Here is a 20,862-nt window from a genome sequence, read left to right as displayed (position 1 = left end):
GGACTCCCAATAGTAGGAATAAATGTAACGGGTAAAGGAGAATATTATTTTACCACTAAGCTTAATAAATATTTGTTACACTATTCATGAGTAATGAAATTTCTTTTCAGGGGAACATACCATGTGCAATCTCTATGGCTCCTTTTACCACTTCCTTAAAAGAAGAAACATCCTTCTCCCAATCACTTGATTGAATTTCACATTTATGTGCTTTAGTGAGACACTGCAATGACTGCAAGGAGGAAAAAAAGTTATCAATATGTGAGAAAAACTAGGAGACTACTTTAGTTTTAAGTATCTATGAAATTAATGGTCAACCTGGAAAATGAGTGTGTCTTTACTATGCTTGATTTCCTGCGAGCTGGAATACTGTCCTTCTCTGCAACAGTTAAGCGCCAGCTGTAACACAGATGTTCTTCACCATCTCAAGTACGAGTGGCATATAAAGTAATGTGTCTAATTCTTATCTTTTAAAAATCTGTCTAGACTGATGGATGTGACCCATGTTTGCCAACTCATCGTAATTAAATGCACATGAAAAACAGAAAAATACTTGCGTTCACACTTCAAATAGCAAATTTGTACCTAAAAAAATTATAACTGAATACATCAAAGCTTTCTTCCTGTATATGTATTCTTGGCAAATAATATATTTTACAGACGCAGCTATTAGCTGCCTAACTGCTCTGGTTCTCAGTGTGAACAGGAAAAATAAATGTACACAATATGGAAGGAGGGTCCCATTAAGGGAAAAAAAAAAGAAAAACTTAAGCAGAAGAAATTAGTTTTTGCTTTCGAGTTTTGTTTTCTTCCTACAGCATCAAAAACATGAAACAAATATATACCAGAAGCTACATGCATGGCTTGGTTCAATGAAAACTCTCCAGTTATCTTTTTAAAGAGTTTAAATATCATATAAAAGAATAACAAATTTTCAGTGTGGTACATACACATGAGCACAATAAAGACTTCTGAATTTGTGGGGTGTCACCCCAGAAGCTTCTACTCTCTCTCTCCCACTGGAGTTTCAATCACTATGGCACAGGGGACTGAACTGCTCATGCTTTTGTAAATTGCAGTAAAGGGATATTAAGTCAAACTAGAGTGAATTATATTTTTTTTTCATAACAACCTAGGTTATAACTGGTAGCAGTTCTGGCCAGCAGAGGCAAGAACTTCCAAGAGAAGGAACAACAGTTTTTACAGCAGTCTGATTTCAGTCTGCACATGTCTGAGTCAGAGCAGCAAATGAGGGGGGTTTTGCTGACAGATGTCAGGGAGGGGAAAGAATTCAAAGTCTTATGGGCTGTTTGTTTGCACTTCTGGAACCTGGATTTATCCTGAAAGGAAACAGTTATGAGCTGGGGAAAGTTCAAGGAACAGAGGGGTTTCATAGCCTTGGTATGTATCAGCAGGAAACTTGAAGGTTGGAAAGATTCCGTGGTGGGAAAGGTGTGGACTGGACTGCATTCAGCATAGGGAAGAGAGAAGTACTGAATGAGGTGGCAGTTCAGATACACTGAAGCATGAGAGTAAATATATGCTAAGGTAAAGAAAAAAAAATAAAACCCCTACAAACTCAACAGTTCAGCAGTTTTACAATCCTAACTTGTAAACCTTGTGTGACTTTGATTCAGTTTACAAAGCAGCGCTGCAAACTGTAAATGTAGTCTAGTGATTCATGTGGCATCAGCTATAGCAGCAGAGCAGAAAATTAAAAAAAAACAAACAACAACCAAGCCACCCTTCACAATAGCCAGGCATACAAGATTGTTCTTTCAAATGCAATGTTAGGAACTAAATTGGTTAAATATAATTAAACCTGCATTATATAAGGTGTAGAATAGAAGGGTATGGAGTAAAGGTCAAACCCTACATTTGTAAGGGGGTACATGACACTATTAAAGATCTCTTCCATCTCTTTGTCCTATGATGCCACAATATAGTAAATAAGGCCCTTTCAGAATTCATCGAACTTTTGCATTATAAATGTGGGTGGAAAACTGCAACTCTACATCTAGAATTTTTCTATAGACAGCTATATGCACTGAATATCTGACTGACACACGATGGTGCCTGTGGCAGTGAAGCAAACAAATACTGGTTTTATAATTTTTACTTTATAATATGATATCAGAAATCAGTGATTATTCAGTGTTTTGAAAATGAATTTTTACACTGTAAATTAATGTATACTGTAGCTTTAGGCAGTTTTGCTCTCTCATTATCTGTATCTATGGTACCGTCATACCAGGATATTTAGATACACATGTAAGCATACCTTAAGTATTTATAAACATCATTCCCTCTTGCAGGGACTGTAAGCATGTTCCATAACCAGTCTGATTAGGAAACACAGTTTAAATCCTGTCTCCTCTACAAATTGAAACCATGTTTTTAACTGGGTTAGTAAAAAATATTGTGATGTAACCAGATTCTGAAATGATTACATTTATAGTATAGACAGGGCCTCTGCTCCTTTGCATGTCTGAGTAAGAATTTGAGGATATATTACAGGATATTGCAGTGTCTGTATTTCTGAATTCTAAGTAGGTCAAATCTCTTTTACTTCAGCCATAAAGAAAAAGAGGGAAGGAAAAAAGGTAAGAATTGGAGATAGACAATAGCAATGACAAAACAAGGCTTTTTGCAGGGCAAAGCACAAAGAGACAACGAGTAAGGCCCAAATTATTATAAGTTAAAGCCCACAGTCATACAATTTGTAGGCCCAACCATCTTCCTAATATGCCTGACATCAAGCAACATGTAATCCTCCAGACAGACATTTTTGCCTAGGCCAAAGGCATACCCTGCTTAGGGAACACATGCTGAATGCCAACCTTGTGTATTTTCAGCTTCAGTGAAGATCTGACAACCCATAAGTATTTTTGGAGTGTGCAAAGCTATTTGAATTTTGGAAATTTAATATCAAATGCAAAGTACACTCAAACATACAACAAAATAAACACTCCTAGCAGTGCAGAGTGGTAATTTTTGAAATGCAATCAATTTGACTCCCTGGGAAGTGATAAGGACAAGAGATGGAAGTTAATATAGCAAAACCAGCAACAGGTAGAGAGAAACCAATGGTTCAACAGAATGAATACTGTTATTTAATTCCATTTTAAGCTAATTAAGACCAAAACACTTTTTAATCTGGGAACTCTAACTGTGGTATAGAGTATTTTAAATGCATTTTCCCTCAGTGATTGCAAAGTAGAATACAGATGGCTTATGCTGTCACTGGATCATGCTTTTAAGACCCATTTTTTTTTCAGAAGCTGTAATATCTTGTCTCCAGAATCAAAGATTCCAATTAAAAAAAAACCCAAACCCACACCACCATTAGATTACAGACATTAGATTGCTGCCAAGAAAAGCTTCAGAAGACAAATCCAGGACAATGCACATATGCTATGATAGGATGCTTGAAAATGAAACACTGGGAAAAAAAAAGATTTTTTTTTTTTTAATGCACAAAACCTGATGTAAAACATCTTGCTCCTGTTGTAACAAAAATGTGTGCTGTAGGAACGTGAAAAGCAGAAAATGAGCTTATAAAAACACTAAAGCAAAACACGTCTGGAACAAGAGCATGTTTTACTATAGCAAGCACTATAGTTTGTCAGAAAACTCTATCAGAAGTGTAAAAAGTTATACCTCACAACACATTTACCTTTTCAATATCTTCCCCATTATCATTCTCTCCATTTCCATAAAGTTGGGCATAAAGTCTCCAGATGGCCCCATCATTTGTCACTCGTGAAGTGACTCTGCCCAAGAGCTCTTGCAATTTTCCCTTCAATCCACTTGCTGCATCTCCAGCACGATCTGCCATACCATCCACTACTGCTCTGACCAGAATAGCCAGCACCTTAAAAAACCGGCAGGAGAGAGTTTTTATTTCAACTCAAATCAACATCAATATATATATGATGGCATATTTGGTCCCTCTTAATGTTTCAGTAAAAATACAAATATAGTACCATATGACAAGTAGAGAATTTACTTAGAAATACATTATTAGGGGATTAATTCAACTGATTAAAAATCTCATCTATAAGATTCCATGTTGGTGAATATAAAGAAGTCAAAGACCTAAGGCAGAATTTTGGGTTACCTGAACAGGCTTGCGTGACAAGTAATGGTATAGGAATTGTGGCAGCATCCAAAAGATAGTTTCGTCTCACAATACAGTTCTAAAAAGATCAGTAAAGAGGCTGAATCAAATTAATTCAGGTAATGGAAGACATTGTTGCTTACAGGACCTCTATTTAACTACCTGCAGAAAGCGCAAGATGTACAGTGGGTAAGATGGAAACTGAAATGTAACTGAATATCACCTTGGGAACCTCTGTTTATAATGCATTTCTGGTATATTACTAGCCCAGTCAGTTCCATCAAACTCTTTTACTCATTAATGGCCATATTTTCTGAGTCACAGGCTTGAGAATGTGGGATCTGGCCTGTGGAAATGCTGAGCATGTGTAGCTGCTGGTGAACTGAATGGGAGCTTAGTTTTGCATGTATGAAATGCTACATAATACTAGGTGCCCCTGGAAAAATTGTGAGTCTTCATGTCCCAAACTGGACACTGAAAATTAGAAAGCAGTTTCACTTTGCCTCAAAAATGAGAAACTGCACATGTAAATTAAGATGTGGTAAATTAGAAGAAAATAAACCCCAGAAAAGCTGTGGCTTATTAAGTGAGTAATACCCGTTCTGTCCAATGCATGAGACACAGAGAGTGGGGAAGAAATAAGGATAAAAACAAAATGAAAGTCTCATGAGGCATGCACTGAAGATAGGCCACAAAAAGTCACACAAACACCTTCATTCTGGTACTTCCTAACTTGTGTGTCTGTCATTTGGCAACTTTAATGTTTCAACATTTTTGTCCATGTGATACTAATACTTACAATGAAATCACATTAATAGCAATATTAATATCAAGATCGTAATAAAATGAATGTCAAAGATGACCTGTGATTAGCCACAAACCACAGATATATACCATTGTTCTAGTAAAAGTAGGATGGGGTTCATCCTCAAGATGCAATTCACTGGCAGAAAACAATGTAAACATTATGACAGTATCCAAGTATATTACACTTAAAATTAAAACATATGCAGTTTAGCATTTGTGATATGTCATTTCCTAAAACAATTTTTCTTCTATAGAACGACTGTACTAAAATGCATCCCAAAAAATAGTAAGTTTTTATCAGATACAGGAAATCTTTGACAGAACAACCCAAATCAATCAAAATGGTAGAAACTGTTATTAAATAAATACATGTAATAGAAAAAGTGAAAATAATTATACATCTACCTGGTATCTTTTCACAGATGATACAATATGACAGTAGCATCTGTACATCAGCTAAAGACTTCCTGCCTTTTCCCTGCCAAAACTGTAATAGCAGCTTATAGCCTTTATAAAATTATATGACAAAGTGGCTGTTCTTTCTTTTATTTTCAAGTGTTCTTACGAGTCACTTTAGATAATAGAAAATATGATCAACTATTAATAGTCCCAAAGTTCTGAAATTCATATTATATTAATGATTTGGAATATGAGGGGCCAAACCCCATTATTAAATGAATCAGGTCTTCTATAATAATTTGCTAGCAAAACACCAACACGTGTTGATATTTCCATTACTACAGCACTGTAAAAAAAAAAAAAAAAAAGAGGTGTAAGAAGAAATATTCAACTGTGTTCTCTTTTGACAAGGAACAAGAACTGATCCTGAGGATTCATACATAGATGCATGACTTGTCAGTTTAACAAAATATTTACTCGAAGTCAAAAAAGTTACTTCACATAAATATCATGTGTAGTCATCAAAAGTTTTAGAGCCAGTGATATTTTGTTTGCACATGAAGAAAAAAATTTCCTTAGTCAGTAGGATTTAGCAACTGAAAAATTATCCGTATTCTCATAGAGTTCTGGCTTTGCTTACACTTTCATCGTAACAATCCATCTCCTTTTTCTGTGTAAGCTTTAGCACTACAGCAGTGAAAATGAAACTAGTGTCAAAACCCAGATTAAAGGGCCCATTAAACAGTAATGAATCATTAATGCTTGGTTGTGCCCAGTTGTTAAATGAAGTTATTTCAAACTGCAAGTGAATTGTGCTAATCATCAAAACGTATTAAGCACTGTAGCAGAGCTTTCCATTTTAGATGGTTAAGTGTTAAAATTTGTATCTTTGAGAAATTTTGAACTGCCATATATACTAAACTACTAAAGCAATGCTCTGTTACCCAGGATCTCAAACAAGCAGTAGAGCATTTTTTGTTTGTTTGTTCATTGGGGTTTTTTTCATGTCTCTTTTAATGAACTGGGCTCCATATGACCACTGAGCAGAGTTTGTGTTCAGTATGACATCACACTATCTGTATTCCTCCTTCTCCTTTGCTTTTGTAAATAATGTGTTTTCACTAAAAACTGAATAAAAGACACCACGAGAGAAAACCTTCGAAACAAACCAAATAATTTATAAATGCTGTGATTGTCACCAGTTAATCTCATTTCACAACTGTTCTCCAAACAACTCCTTTTATATAAAAATTCTCTTGGTCAAACCATTTTTAGAAGCTTCCCTAAGACTAATCAAACTTGACAGTGCTCAAGGAAGAAAACAACCCTCAGATACCAGATCCAAAACAACAAATCTGCAGTCTGTGAGTCCTCCCTGCACCCCTTCCAAATGAAAGGTTTCATAATAAAGATAATTGTCATTAGTGAGCTACTTAAAAGAAACAGAGCTCCAGAAATTATTAATTCCTACCCTCGCTTTTCAAAATCCCCTTGGAACATGTCCTTGTGGCCTTTTGTTAGAAACGGTTTGGCAATACAAACCACTGAAATGAGGATGTTACTTAAAGAAGAACTTAAGAGAAAAACTTTGCTAGAATCTCAAAAACACAGAACTGCAGAGTGGAATGCTTTGTCCATACTTCTGCATTCGTATTCTTTGACAGCACATGATGAAAATTTGGTTTCTGAAGTGGTGCATCAACACAGCTTTTCCACCCACAAAATAGCTTTGTTATTCACTAAACTGCAACTTCCCAAGTAAAAAAGGTTGACTGCCTCAAAGCACGCATGTGACAAAAAGTAGTATGATGAGCAGTTGCAAAAATGTTTCAGGTATATTTACTACCTCATACTAATAATTCAGAGACTAAATTGATGATTACAAGTAAGGTTTTTTCCTTGGGTACTTTTTAGTGACTGGTCCACCAGTGAAAACTACAGATAATTCAGTGAGCCTTCGTATTTTTTTACATAACATGTATATTAAAGGTTTTCCAGGTATATTTCTCAGGAGGTTCATGAACATTACAAGAAATATGGAAATGTGAAGAATTTTAAGAACCAGTAAGGAGGGAGGATAAGAAGGCATGCTTTTAACATGTACATGGAATGCTAGGAAATTGAGACCTTTGAAACGATGTCCTTTGCTGTAATCTTTTATTGCATTGTTGCTTCTTTATAAAGAGCCCTTTAGCCTTACTGTGTTCAATTCTGTTTGCAGAATCTGTACATACATGTTTTCAAGCCTCATGACATCATGATCTCAGAACCTTTGCCACAAGGATGACATTGTTAAATAACTAGAATAGCTTAGAAGTAAAATTTCCCAGAACTTCTGTACTCAGAAGAGTGTGAAAAAAGACACCAATGGCCTAACAGAAATTCCAGATGAAGATCTGAATGCTTTATTGTTATTAGAAGAAATTAGCGATTTAAAAATATGAGTTTATACTGTTCTGAAATAAAATAGTCTGATGCAACTACAGAAATCAAGGACATTTCAAATTATATATTCAATTGCATACTTGTAATTGATGCATTCAGTCTCACAAGGGGTATTCTGCAACAATGATTATGCTAAAAGCAATTAGTCACTGGCTTTCTGTTTTCACAAAGAACCGGAATCGATAACTCGAATTGTTTCTTTCAGTCTCGTGGATATTTATTTTTTTTTAATTCCTACCTTCTTTCTCATCGCTATGTCATCTAGCTTAGTAGTCTGTCAATAAAAATCTACGATGACTACAAATACTAAATATAACCTGAGAGAGATCATACTATGCTGCATGGAAACAAAGGTGTAGGTTTCCATGTACTCATGTTTATGATTTTACATTGCTAAAATACAATTGCACAAGGAAGTTATACAGATGATCTCTAAAACAATCCAGTTGGCAAACTGGAGAGGCTCAGCAATTAATCGTGAGCTCTGTAAACAATCTCAGCACAAGCTTTTATTTTTATATGCTTTTTTGTTTTGCTACAGAAATACTCTTCTCTTCCTTGTAAGAAAATTGATTAAAGTCTTTCTGAAATTCTTTAATGAGGCTCTGAGGTTTTTCTTGGCAAAATAATAAAATCCTTCTAATTGAGGAAACTGTACTACAAGTTACAACGAAACCCATAAAACACTTCACATATCAGAAGTCAAAGTTAAAATTAGGATGAAAAAAAATTTAGGAAAGAGAGCATATATATGCTTCTGTAAAAATGAAAAAACTTAAATGAGAACAAGATGACAAAAGAGTTATACAACAAAAATAGAAATTTAGTGCAACCAATATCCCCAAATATTTTAACAAAATATACTACATAGAATCTGATGAATAACAGTAACAGGAGTCTGTATCATCTCAAAATATTTAAAATGGGCAAATACATGTAGAAGGTTCTACTCCTAGTCAGCTGTCAATCTGTTTAAAATAATACAGTAGACCACCCCTAGAAATGCTATTTAAAGTAACAATTGAGAAAAAAATTCGTTGAAAAAGCCAACCATCTACAAGATGTTCCATGACAGGCTCTACCAGTACCACAATATGGTAGCTGTAAAACACACTAATCTTTATCACTTAGAGACTATTTTCCATAGACATCTTTTAGTGCAAAGACAGTTTAAGACCTTTTAATGTTAGCTATATCAAACCCAAAAGATTTTATTAAGATAGAATGTTATCCTGTGCATGATTGACTTTATAGTAGTAAGTACTGCAGTCACGTACAACTTGTTATTAAAAATTATTCTGAAAAGTGTTTAACATCTCTGCCTCCCACGAACAAATGAGATGTTTCCACAATCGTAACTAATTCTATCTGTTCTCTCTACTCATCACTGGACTCAAATTCACAAGATCCAGGAAAGTTATTTTTTATGGGACAAAAACCGAAACATACGCCTGGGTTCCATGACCAGCAGCAGCTGGTTCCTCTTACCTTGGTACTACACACAATCTCCCTAAGAACTTGTAAGCTTTTAAACCAGATCTGTTAAGTTTGCAAGGGATTTTGGAGGTGTTTCACTACTATGCTTAAGAGATTCTTTGGCTTGCCTTTCAGATTCACCTTGCTGTTTTCACTGAGTGTACAGAACACCCCTTGGATCAGAACCTGGTTTCAGGCAACGTAACATCACAGCTGAAGCTGTTGTAGTAGGTTCTCTGGATTTTGTCGAGAGCATACATTTACAAACACAAAAGTTAACTGAACTTAACTGAACTACAGTGAAAGATGACCAAAATACCTCTTTTATTTTTCTTTGTTCTGGTTATTAAGAATCAATGTTATGACTTTAATGCATTCAATTTACTTTCAAAGGTTCATTTGTGGAATTTTCAAACACATGGAAAAAGATTACCTTTCTCTAAATTAAATAATTTATATTATTTCTGATACTGTGACATGTGGGAACAATATGGAAAGAGGGGGTTATGCATAATGTTTTATATAAAAATAGATCTTAAAACTGCAAGGCTCATATTTGTCCTTTGAAGAAGTCTGCAATCTGCAATTGGGATGCAAAGGTTTTTGGTTTTGTCCATTTTTATTTTAAACATTTATTCTTACAGTACAAATCTCCAAAAATTAAATCACTTGCCTACATAACTTCACTGGTATGCATACTGTCATTACTGATACCACTATCAGTAGCTATCAGCAATCTCTCTCTGTCTCAGAAGAAAAAGTAATGAACATATAGGATGACTAAATATGAAAACTTCCTGACCTGTGTATCCTTGTACTTTTCTCTTAAGTCCATGAGCCGGTGATAAGCTTTAATTGCCTCTGAAAACTCTCCAACATCTGTACTGGTGAGAAGATAGTTCTCCCATATTTGCCAGTGCTCATAGTTGCACTTGAGAGCTTCTTGGAGGGTTCGAAATGCTTTGATCCTAATCAATAATAAAAATAGAATAGAAGTTAAGATTCTATATTAAATCTTGATTATAGAAGATTTCTAGACTAAAATTAGTTGGCATTCTATCAAATATAAAGCTGCTTATTTAAAAAAATACACTTAGAAAACAGTGCAATGTAAAAGCTATTGTTCATCATTTACAATATTGATAATCCCTTAATCTCTTTTGCAAATTACTTTCTATCAGTTCATTCAAAACCGTACACTCTGTACTCTGAACTACGTAATTTTTGTTTGCTCTCATAATTATTTTTTGACAAAAATTCATTATAACTGTGCCATCTATGTCAATATTTTCCTTTCTGAATTTTTAACTAGAACCATGAGAAAACAATCTTACTCATGCTGCAGTTCTAACACACATTGAAAAATAGAAAATCACTGAGTTCATGGCAGATGCAGAATGACTTATTTCATCACACAGAAAAAGGTTACTTAACAGTTTTTTGTGATTTATTTTAAACATTTGCACATTGTAAACATACATGTCTACTGCACAGAAGCTCCGCATTTTTAACTGGTTTTTTCCTTAGGTCAGCTGGAAGGTTTACTTACACTCTCTGTTCCCTGATGCTGTGTTGCTCAGTACAAATGTGTCAGAGTAGCCCAAACACTATTAGGGGTCCTTCTCCAAAGGTGCTGCCCAGTGAACCATCTCACAGGAGCAGGAGAAGGTTTTATCGAATAAAGGTGGACAGCACAATTCCTCTAAAATCACTATCAAGTTACAAAGCATCTTTATTTTTTCATATGGATCCACTGGACATGCCTATCTCGTATTGGCCTTTTTAGCCACCAATGCGCTTGTAACAAACGTGAGTAGAGCCCTTCCCAAATCTTCATTCGCGAAGCCTAGCCATGATGATGATGGCAACTGCAGGCAACTCTTGACCATTCTCTTACCAAAAGAGAGAAGTAATGGCATTCTCTGGTAAGCAACATGCCATCTGAAGTATATGTTGGTAAGGTCTGTGTGCTTACTGTTTAAAGCTTTAAACATATTGCCAAAAGTTGCAACAAATGTGAAACTTTAAAAAAAGCTTTGCTAGAGAATTGCAATGATATGGTTCTTTCTAAGAGACCCAAGTGTACTCTCAGTTGGACAGTCATGATACGTAAAAAAAGCCACAAAGGAATAGATTCCTTTAAATTAAAACTTGAAACAGAGTCCTCCTGGGTTGGTAAAAAAATCTACATTGGGAAGACATGACAATAAATCTCTTCTTAATAAATATCATATAAAGATAGCCTGTTATCAAAACTTGCAGTTCACTTGCTCTATTCTACTGCTTGAGTAAGTTGTTAGAAGTGCCGCCTCTAAAGAAAGCCCAAAGAAATTGTTGGTTGAATTTCAAAAAGAGGGTCCAAGAAAGTGTAAATATCTCAGCCAGGAAAAGGTAATCTCTAACTAGTTGATCAGGTCATTAAAAGCTTGGAATGGCTGGGTCAGGGAAGAATGCCAACAACTGCCAATCTAAGCCCTCAATATTAAAAAAAGTTATTAAATACACATGAAGAGAGCAGATTGCTAGAATAAAATTATGTAAGGAAAACAAGTAACTTGGCATAGCTACAGCAGAACAGTCCACAGGCAGGATCTTCCCATGTTCACTCCTTTCTTCTCTCTTTCTCTTCCTGATATATTGATAGACATCATGCTGACAGATTCTCTTCACTAAGAGATTTTAGACCCTGATTCTGATAGATTGTATTAGAAAAGAACAGAGACTTGCTCCTTCCTCTGTGGATTTTGCCACAATAAAAGCTGGGATCTGCCACAGCTCTCTGACAGGCTGGAAGATGCTCTGCCTGACTGATGTACCCCACTGAGAAACTGTTTCTGCAACTGCTCATCAACATCTGCAGGACTACCCTGCATCATCTGTCCTATCTTCCTAAAAAAGTTAATAAGTTCTCAGAAGGGCAGATGCCAGTAAGATGCAAATGTGAAATGTAATCAAGATACCAAAGGGATGGGATAGAAGACGTTATTTCACAAATCGTCACTCTCGTGATACTAATAAAGTCATCTAGGTTCTCAAAACAAATCCCCTGTGTATTTAACCAATCATGTAATGATGGAGTATCCTTTACCAGTTAAACCAATTCATATCCAAACAGGAAACTAGCTGCACCAATGCATTATCCTGTCTTGGAAACCAGGAATCTTTCACCCAAAGGACAAAGGGCCAGTTCCAGTTTCAGTTTGTTCTGAGAAATCCAAGACCTAGATTTCAAGGACCTCCTGGCACCCAAGGAAGTTCTTCTGGTAAACCAAATCACAGAGTCTGTTTTCATCACAACTAATTTTTCTGAAGGAAATTCAGAATACACAAAACTTGTGGAGTCTTATAAAGCATACAACCTCAAAACAAAACAAAACCCCTTTCCTTTAGGTGTTAGCAAATTGTTTGCATACACTTTTCAAAAAAGTGTAAATATTTTATATTTGTCTGCTGTATGAGATTCTGCCAAGCCTTGGCCGAATGTGCAATCCATGAGTGGGCCTGATTTAACAGCACGGCTGGAGTAAAGCTTGTTTTTTTTTGAGGGAGTGAAAGAAAACAATTAAATATTTTACTTTGTTTTCCTTTTTAAATCCTCACTCGATTTTATTTTTTTTTTGCTGGCAGGCTTGAAAAATAAGAATTTAAACTTTCACCACCGCTCAGTCCCCCCCATAAATTGTTCTGAAATGTACTGCTATACATACTCTCTGTTTTGAGAGTGAGATAAAAACAGTCTTGGTCTATAAGTGACTACATGAATAATCAAAGAAGTTGCTATTCTACTTCAAATACAAGCCACACTTGGCTACCAGCATGTAATAGTGACATAAAATTTACTGTACAGTCCTATTCCACATGATTCCTGGGGGAAAAAAGTGCAGAAACATGCGCCCTTTACTGCTTTTGATACTATTTCAAATAGATTAAAAGTTGTGTATGTATTTAGCATATTAGATCACAAGAATAGATTAACAATAATAAAATTCAACCAATAAAGTGAAACTAATCACTCAGTATTTTCTCAGCCTTCTAGCAGATGGACAGAAAAATTATTTTGATTAAAGATACTTTTATGAAACAGGCATAAGGCAGTACACTGAGCGTATGACATTTTGAACCTTATAGAAAAGGAGCAATCAATCACATCATCCAAGACAATGAAATGGGGATACCCAAGGCACTGATGAAGATGAAAGGAACTACTGAAAAGTTAAAACAAGCTCTTGATTTCTATTACTTCTTAGCCTTGTGTAGTTATTCTAACCTTTACTTTCTCCTCCCTCCTGCTCCCATTAGCATATCAATCTCTTGATTTCATTTGTGATATTACTTCCCACTATGTATGTACATAAATTAACCCTTTTTTGTAAATTTACTATTCTTTCTCTTTTTTTAGTTTGCCTGCTGACTGCATAACCATATAAACTGATGTCAGATTTTGAATAGAGGTTTTAAAAATAATTTATCTTATTCTTTTGTTTCATTCTTTGGGGACAAGTTATAATGTGAAAATTCTTAAATATTAAGTTCTTTCAGGTAAACTTTTATTACATTGAGTTGAAATCCAAAGAGGGAAAAGAACAAGCAAGCTAGCATGTGTGCAGATTTCCATCTGCTTTTGTAATACAAAAACCAAACTGTCTGGTTTTTCCTTAAATCTACTGAGAATAATATACTACGCAATTACATAGGTCTGAATGTACAGTTTGCTTAAAATGGACATACCTTCTTAGCTTCATAGTCAAATCAGTTTCCAATTTTATTATGAATGTTTTGCACTGGTTGTACTTACTACATCATAAATACTTTTAACAAGAAAACACAGTAAAGAGAGGTTGCTACTTCCTGTGAAATGAAATAGTTACCAGTGACTTAACCAGGGAGAGGGAACTGAAGGGCTAAGAATTACAAAATATGAGGTAAGCACCTTGCAAGAATAAAAACCTTAATGTCAAAAAAAAGGAAATCCCAGTTATTTGTTTTGGTAGCAGTATCTTCTAATCCTTTTGACGTACTTACTTCTGTTTTAATCTGATATAAGCAGTTGATAAATTGTTCCAGGCTTCAGCATTCTAGAACAATAAAAGAAATACCAAAAAATTTATGCACTTATATTGTGCTTACTTGATAAAAGTATGTAAATTAAACTACTATCAAACATTGATTTTGCTAATCACACACACTGACACATATTTTCTACAAGGCAGTTAAAATATTACATTGAAATACAAATTATTTTATTAAAATTGAAATACATAAATAAATACTACTACATCAGCAACAATCAGGTATATAATAACCAATTAACTGCCTTGTTGTTGGAATACACTGTTATAACTTAAACTAAGTCAGCTCTTGCCTTCAGTCTAAACTGTAAACAGGTATCCTCTTCTGGATCTAGCTGGGAAGGCTGGAAAGGTCATTGCTGCCAGCAGCTCATCACTTCTCACTAGCTGGAAGCTACTTACCTGCACTACTCTCTGTTACTGGAAAAAAATGATCTGAATGTCCCCTAATGCATCTCAGGCAAACAGATAAAACCTGCAGAGCAATGTACAGAGATGATTCCTGCCTATTGCCTTACACTGCTATAAATGTGAAGCCCCACCACTGGATTCAGCAAAGCGACAACTGGAAGAGATTTGAAGAATAGAGCCTGAGCCCGGCATTGAAACGCACTCTGGTACTGAAGGCTATCCTCAGGCTTAAGGAGCACTTTAATCATGCTGGGAAACCTTTCTGTGACTTAATTAATAAAAATGGTCACTACATTGCTGCAGATGACTGTATAAAGATAGATTTCACCTCCATAACTGTCCAGCACCCTTTACTCATAAAAGAAATACCACTTAACCCACTGAGAAGTCAGTTGGCTTGGTGAAATGAATACAATTAAATGTAGATCCTAGAGAGATAAATGAATACAATTTTAGTATCTACTTGGAAGTAAATCTACTATACTGAACAAGAAAAAAAAATCAATATATAAAATAAGAATTCCATTTAAATACAGAGTTGTCTGTATATACATTTTTTTCCCCAAGGAACTTATTTCATTTTATAATAAAGAAAAAAGAATACTCTGTCACCTTTCATTGCTCTCTTATTCTCATTCCTCAGAGAAAAGAATGAATAATAGTTTCTATCACATAGGTGGCATTAACTCTAAGCAAACAACATGCTGGCAGTCAGGCCTTTTGACAGAAGTATTGCCAGTTTATTCCTGAGATATGTTCCAGCTGACACCTCCACTATCGCAATCCACAGTCAAACAGCAATGTATACTTGCACACCCTGCATCCTGAAAAAATGGCTAAGCTCCATTTCCCCTGTGCTCATGAACTATATAGTTACAAATCTACCTGCCACACAACAACTTATTTGACCTTTTTTTTTCCAGGAGAATTTGATTACATAAAGGACTAGGTATTTTAATTTAATTTTTTGTTTTATCTCTCTTTTCAGCTCTCCTCACAACTACTCATTCTCTTTTCTCTGATTTAGCAATTTATCCAAGCATAAAGGAATTTCATAAATATATATTAACATTCACATACTCATATTTGGACAAAGTTAAGTATTGGGTAAGTATTTTTTTGATGCCTAATGACAAAAATATATCCTTCATGCATAAGTTTAATTTATTCAAAGGGCTAAGGTTTAAACAAATTTTTTGTTATCGCCTTGCTTGTTTATAATGAAAACATCCTTGTTGCTTTTAGATAAACCATCTGGATCACTTGTTCAAAAGTACATACATCTGGTTCCAACGTCACGCAGCGCTGAAATGCTTTGGCAGCACCTTCATAGCCTTCCAAAGCAATGTATGCACAGCCCAAGGAAAACCATACACCTAGCTGGAGAGAAAAAATGAATGGTCACATATATACATAGATATTTCTGCATAAAATAAATAATTTTGCCTGGATGAACGCAACTCTTATCAATTTTACCTGGTCTTCAGCTATAATAGTATTGTACTGGAAAAACAATATCCTATATGCAGATTATAGGAAAACTTTAGGTTTAAGCTTTTAATAAATACGGATAAACAAAGGTTGACTACATAAAGACCTCATAACCATTTGTGAAGTGCTCTTAATGGTGCATCTTTGTTTCAGAAGAAAGTCATAGCTATTTAGAGCTTTGCATATTTTGTTTTAACTTACGAAAAATCCACATTCACTTTATAGTATTATGATTAGGTTACATGGTGAACACTAGGAAATGTATTTCAAGGAAATTCCATTTTACAGAAAACATCTCTAGTGACCGAACATGAACATTTCAAACTTATGGCTCTACTTGTCAGAATATCAATCTTCTCGAGTTTATAATGCAATGTTTAGACATAGAAATGTACTTAAGCAATGCCTTGCACAGAGAACAGAACTTTACCAGTTCAATAATCTTGTATTTAAATTCTTTAGTTGTTACAACCAAATACCTCTCATCCACACAGATTCAACCAGGTAGAAGAGCTCAGCACATCCCTTCTCCACTCCCCCTACTCAGGAAGCTGTAGAGAACAAAGAGGTCACGCCTCAGCTGCCTTTCCTCCAAACTAGACAAGCCCCAAGTCCTCAGTCGCTCCTCATAGGACATTGCTTTCAGTCAGCCCTTTCACCGGCTTTGTTGCTCTCCCCTGTATGCTTTTAAGGACTTTCACATCCTTCTTAACGTGTGGGGCCCAGAACTGTACACAGTGCTCAAGGTGAGATTGCACCAACACTGCATACAGCAGAATAATCAGCTCTTTGGACCTGCTGGTTGTGCTGTGTCTGATGTGCCCCAGGAACGTGGTGCCCTCTTGGCTGCCAGGGCTCACTGCTGACTCACAGTGAGTCTGCTGTCCAGTGGTAGGACATGTGGAAATGGTTCAAAGTTGCTTCAGGGGAGGTTTAGACTGGACATTAGGAAGCATTTGTTTTACTGAGAACGGTCAAACACTGGAACAGGCACATTAGAGAGGTGGTTGATCCCCCAAGCCTCACAGCGTTAAAGAGGCAATTGGGCAATGCCCTTAAAAACATGCTTTAACTTGGTCAGCCCTGAATTGGTCAGGCAGTTGGACTAGATGATCATTGTAGATCTCTTTCAACTGAAATAGTCCCTTCTACTCTAAATAGTATTAGATAAAAGTATAAGTTATAGCAAAATAAATATGTATTTTCATAGGTCTTTAATAGCAAGTTCCTGATTTCCCATATGGTTAATTCTCAAAGAGCTGCAAATTAAGCATTACTACCTTTTTGAAAAGTTCTGTAATTCAAAAAAATCATTAAATCCTAAGTACACTGACAGAACATTTTCTGACAGCATTATGCTCTTTAAATGTATACAGTCAAAACAAACCAGAACATTTTATAAGGTGCTGCAAAATTGTTCCAGATAGTACTACCTACTGCAATAAACTCTGCAATTTTTTCATTCTAAATGCCAAGGTAAAAGAAAACATAAAAAGTTGTTCTTGGAATTTTTTTTTTGAGAGGGAAAGAGGTAGGGAAGAGGAAGATGGAAAAAGAGGTTACATTAACTCTATATTGCACAACATATTACTTTTCAAGATGTCTGTTTAATGTTTATATTCTCTTGGGGGGGGGACTAGTTCTGATGCAAGAAACTTTGATAATTCAGGTTCTTCTGAGGAAACCATAACAAATATTTAAACGCAAAAACATTACCTTAAAAAGTTTTGCAAATCAGGGATTTTACAGAGTTGAGGACAAATCTGTTGGTTCATATGCAAGGAGCTTTTACCTCTACAAATTAATTGCAAACTCTGTAGGAATCATTTTTGTTGTTCTCTCCAGATTAGACTAAGTTTCCTATCTCTGAGACCCAACTTAAAATCAGTAATATGATATCTGCTCCTGACCTATCTGCTATAGAATTTATAGTTAATCTGCTTCAAAGTTTACATCCCAGAATACAAACACATGAAATTCATCTGTCAGATCTGGCACCCTGGTGGGCAGTCTTAATTATATCGAGAAAAGAACTGAATAAGCTGGACAATAAAGATATCCTTTTGCTTTTGAGGGTGTACATGGATGGCCCATCCCTAGAGCACATGGAAAAATAGGTGAAGATGGGATTGTCAGTTACATTGGCCTGGGCAAACACGAAAATCTATTTTTCAGTATTGCCAGCCTGTCACCTTTCATGATCTGTAAACTCATCAATCAAGGAAGAAATTACACATGAAAAGAAAACTATGTTTTTCAAATATCAGAGGACAAAATTAACAGGAAATAAACATTTAGTCAATCTCATTTTTTAAGGCTCTTTTATCCATCAAATTTCCAGAAGTGCAGCACTCCCACATGGCTGCTACCTCATTAACTCCCCTTTATCTTCCTTCTAGATCAGTAACTTTCTGGACATGAAAAGCAGGGGTAGAGACAGGAGCAATCAAGTATGAAATTGAAGGCGAGCTACAACTCTACAGCTCAGGATACAAGTTAAATAGTGCTTGTGTAAAGGGTGAGAGAAAAACAATCACTGCATTTTTTATAATTTTAATGAGTAACAGCAGCACAGTCTCACTTCTGAGCTTGTAATTCCAGAATCTGATTTGACTAAAGCTTCCATCATCTTAATTTTTTAAGGCTGATGGTGAGCAGCTACATTTCTCAGGAGCTGGCCTACTAATGCTTTAGCCTGCCAACTCATTCCTCAAGCAAAAGTTGCAGCATGAGCAGAAAGTGAAATAATTCTTTAATTCTATGGAGAAAAGCTACATGAGCAGGTACCTAGAGAAAGTCATACAGAAAATGCAAAGAATGATAAATAATTTTATTTTCTTAATAATTTGAAGCAAGATATTTTGCCTGTGCATGAAGGTTGTGACTGAATGAAAAAAATATGAGAACTGGACATGATGAAGGAGGAGATGAAAAGTCTCTGGGATGGGAAATAAGTCCAGGACCTGCATGAGATGCTATGATGCGAACACAAAAAGTATGCAGAAAATGGAATGGGTCGTGCAGACGGAAAAATGCCACATGTAAAGAAATGTAAAGAAAATTTTCTGTATGATCAATTCTGAAGTTAACAGTGTAAAAGAACAACAGAACTGGTATGGATTAAAATTACAGGCCTCAGTAATAAGCAATGTACTGTATCTCAGAATACCTGACTGAAGTGGAGAAGATAACATGCTGGGGGATATCTGAAGGCTGTGAAAGTAGAAATCCCAGAAAATACAAGGAGATTTCAATTATTCCACATAGTTTAGTAAACACCATAATGGATGAAATTACAAGAAATTAGATATGAAGCTAGTCAGAAAACAGTATTTACCTTGATCCTTACCAGGATGATCAGGTCCAAAATGTTACTATACAAAAGATACTTTATGTATCTAGATTCACTAATCCTTCAAAAACAAAGGCAACTCTTTTAATACAGAGGATGTTAAATTGAAGAGCTACTTAAAATGGAAAAGCTATAATAAAAACTAAAAGGGGCAGCTAAAAGAGTAAAGGTCTGCAGAAGACTTGAAACATTTAAGGCCAACACATCTCAAGGCTTGAGGCAACTACATATAGTCATTCAAAAAGGCTCTAAAAAGACTAGACAATCATAACAATTAAAAACAAAAGAAATGAGATTACTAAGAATAAGAGGACATATTTTAAAAGCTGCTGTGCTAGAAAAACGAGAACACTTGAAAAGAACAAGTCTGCAGGGTTAAATGAAAAAACATGGTAGCTGGGTATAAAGAACAAACAAAACCAATCAAACAAAACCCCAAGATTCATTGCCTTTGATCTACTATAGTAATGAAATGGTATTTTATCATCCCTTAGATTTCTGGAAAGGGAGTATGAATTGCTTCCACAATATAAGAAGTACAGTGACTCTTTAATCATATATTTAGGATATAGAATGAACTTCAGCTGGTTTTTTTTGTGGAAAGAATGGTAAGAATTCCCTTTTTATTGGGGAAGGCATGAAAACGGCTTTCATTTTAAGCTTCTTTGGATAGGATACAAAATAAACAAGCATCTCAGCAGAATATTTCTCAGCTTTGAGCCCTGTGGGCCATCTTCTGCAGCCTATTATTATCTGGAAGTCCTCTTGATTTCAGTGAAGTCCCTATCTGAGTAATATATATTTTGTTGGCATTTCCTGAGTCTGCAACAGAATTGAAAGACAAGGAAAGCATTTTTGGTCATTTTGGTTTCCATTCTAGAGATGTTTATAACTTAGCTGGAGTTCATTTGAATAAGAGTAGGACTCTGATTCATGGGAATAAAATACATCATCGAAATAAAAAAAAAAGTTTCATGATAAATTATTTGAAAGGTTGGAGGCCTTTAAAATTTTTCTAAAGCAGAAGTCTAGCAAATTATGTGGAACTCAAAATAGCAGCATCAGCAGTGTTCTTTGGAGAGCAAGAAGGAGGAATACCCTACTTTTGCATGGACCTGGAAATGGCTATGAAGAGTACATTTCTATACAAAAAACCCCACAAAGCTAGTTAACATCTCAAGACCTTCCACGGGGTGAACCTTATTGGGGTGGAATATAGTGGCTGAGAAACTGAAACAAGATTACAAAAGATGTCTGCAGAACAGCTTGCAAAGGATCTGTCAAAATAACCA

At 35.4% G+C, this 20,862-nt stretch overlaps 1 protein-coding gene across 1 annotated transcript in view; it reads right to left on the bottom strand.

Annotated features, from left to right (window-relative positions):
- TTC27 (tetratricopeptide repeat domain 27) overlaps positions 1–20,862 on the bottom strand; it is a 132,329-nt gene that overhangs the window by 5,526 nt on the left and 105,941 nt on the right. The window contains exons 14-18 of the mRNA XM_027682098.1: positions 16,009–16,107; positions 14,270–14,322; positions 10,050–10,215; positions 3,677–3,874; positions 121–232 (exon numbers count right to left, since the gene is read on the bottom strand). Coding sequence (XP_027537899.1) covers positions 121–232; positions 3,677–3,874; positions 10,050–10,215; positions 14,270–14,322; positions 16,009–16,107 — 628 coding nt within the window. The remainder of the gene's footprint in view (positions 1–120; positions 233–3,676; positions 3,875–10,049; positions 10,216–14,269; positions 14,323–16,008; positions 16,108–20,862) is intronic.

This window comes from Neopelma chrysocephalum, unplaced genomic scaffold (assembly GCF_003984885.1).
Source record: "Neopelma chrysocephalum unplaced genomic scaffold, ASM398488v2 Primary Assembly neopelma1_61c, whole genome shotgun sequence".
NCBI classification, from domain to species: domain Eukaryota; kingdom Metazoa; phylum Chordata; class Aves; order Passeriformes; family Pipridae; genus Neopelma; species Neopelma chrysocephalum.
The sequence above is the reverse complement of the archived record's forward strand: the minus strand, read 5'-3'. Positions and strand labels throughout refer to the sequence as shown.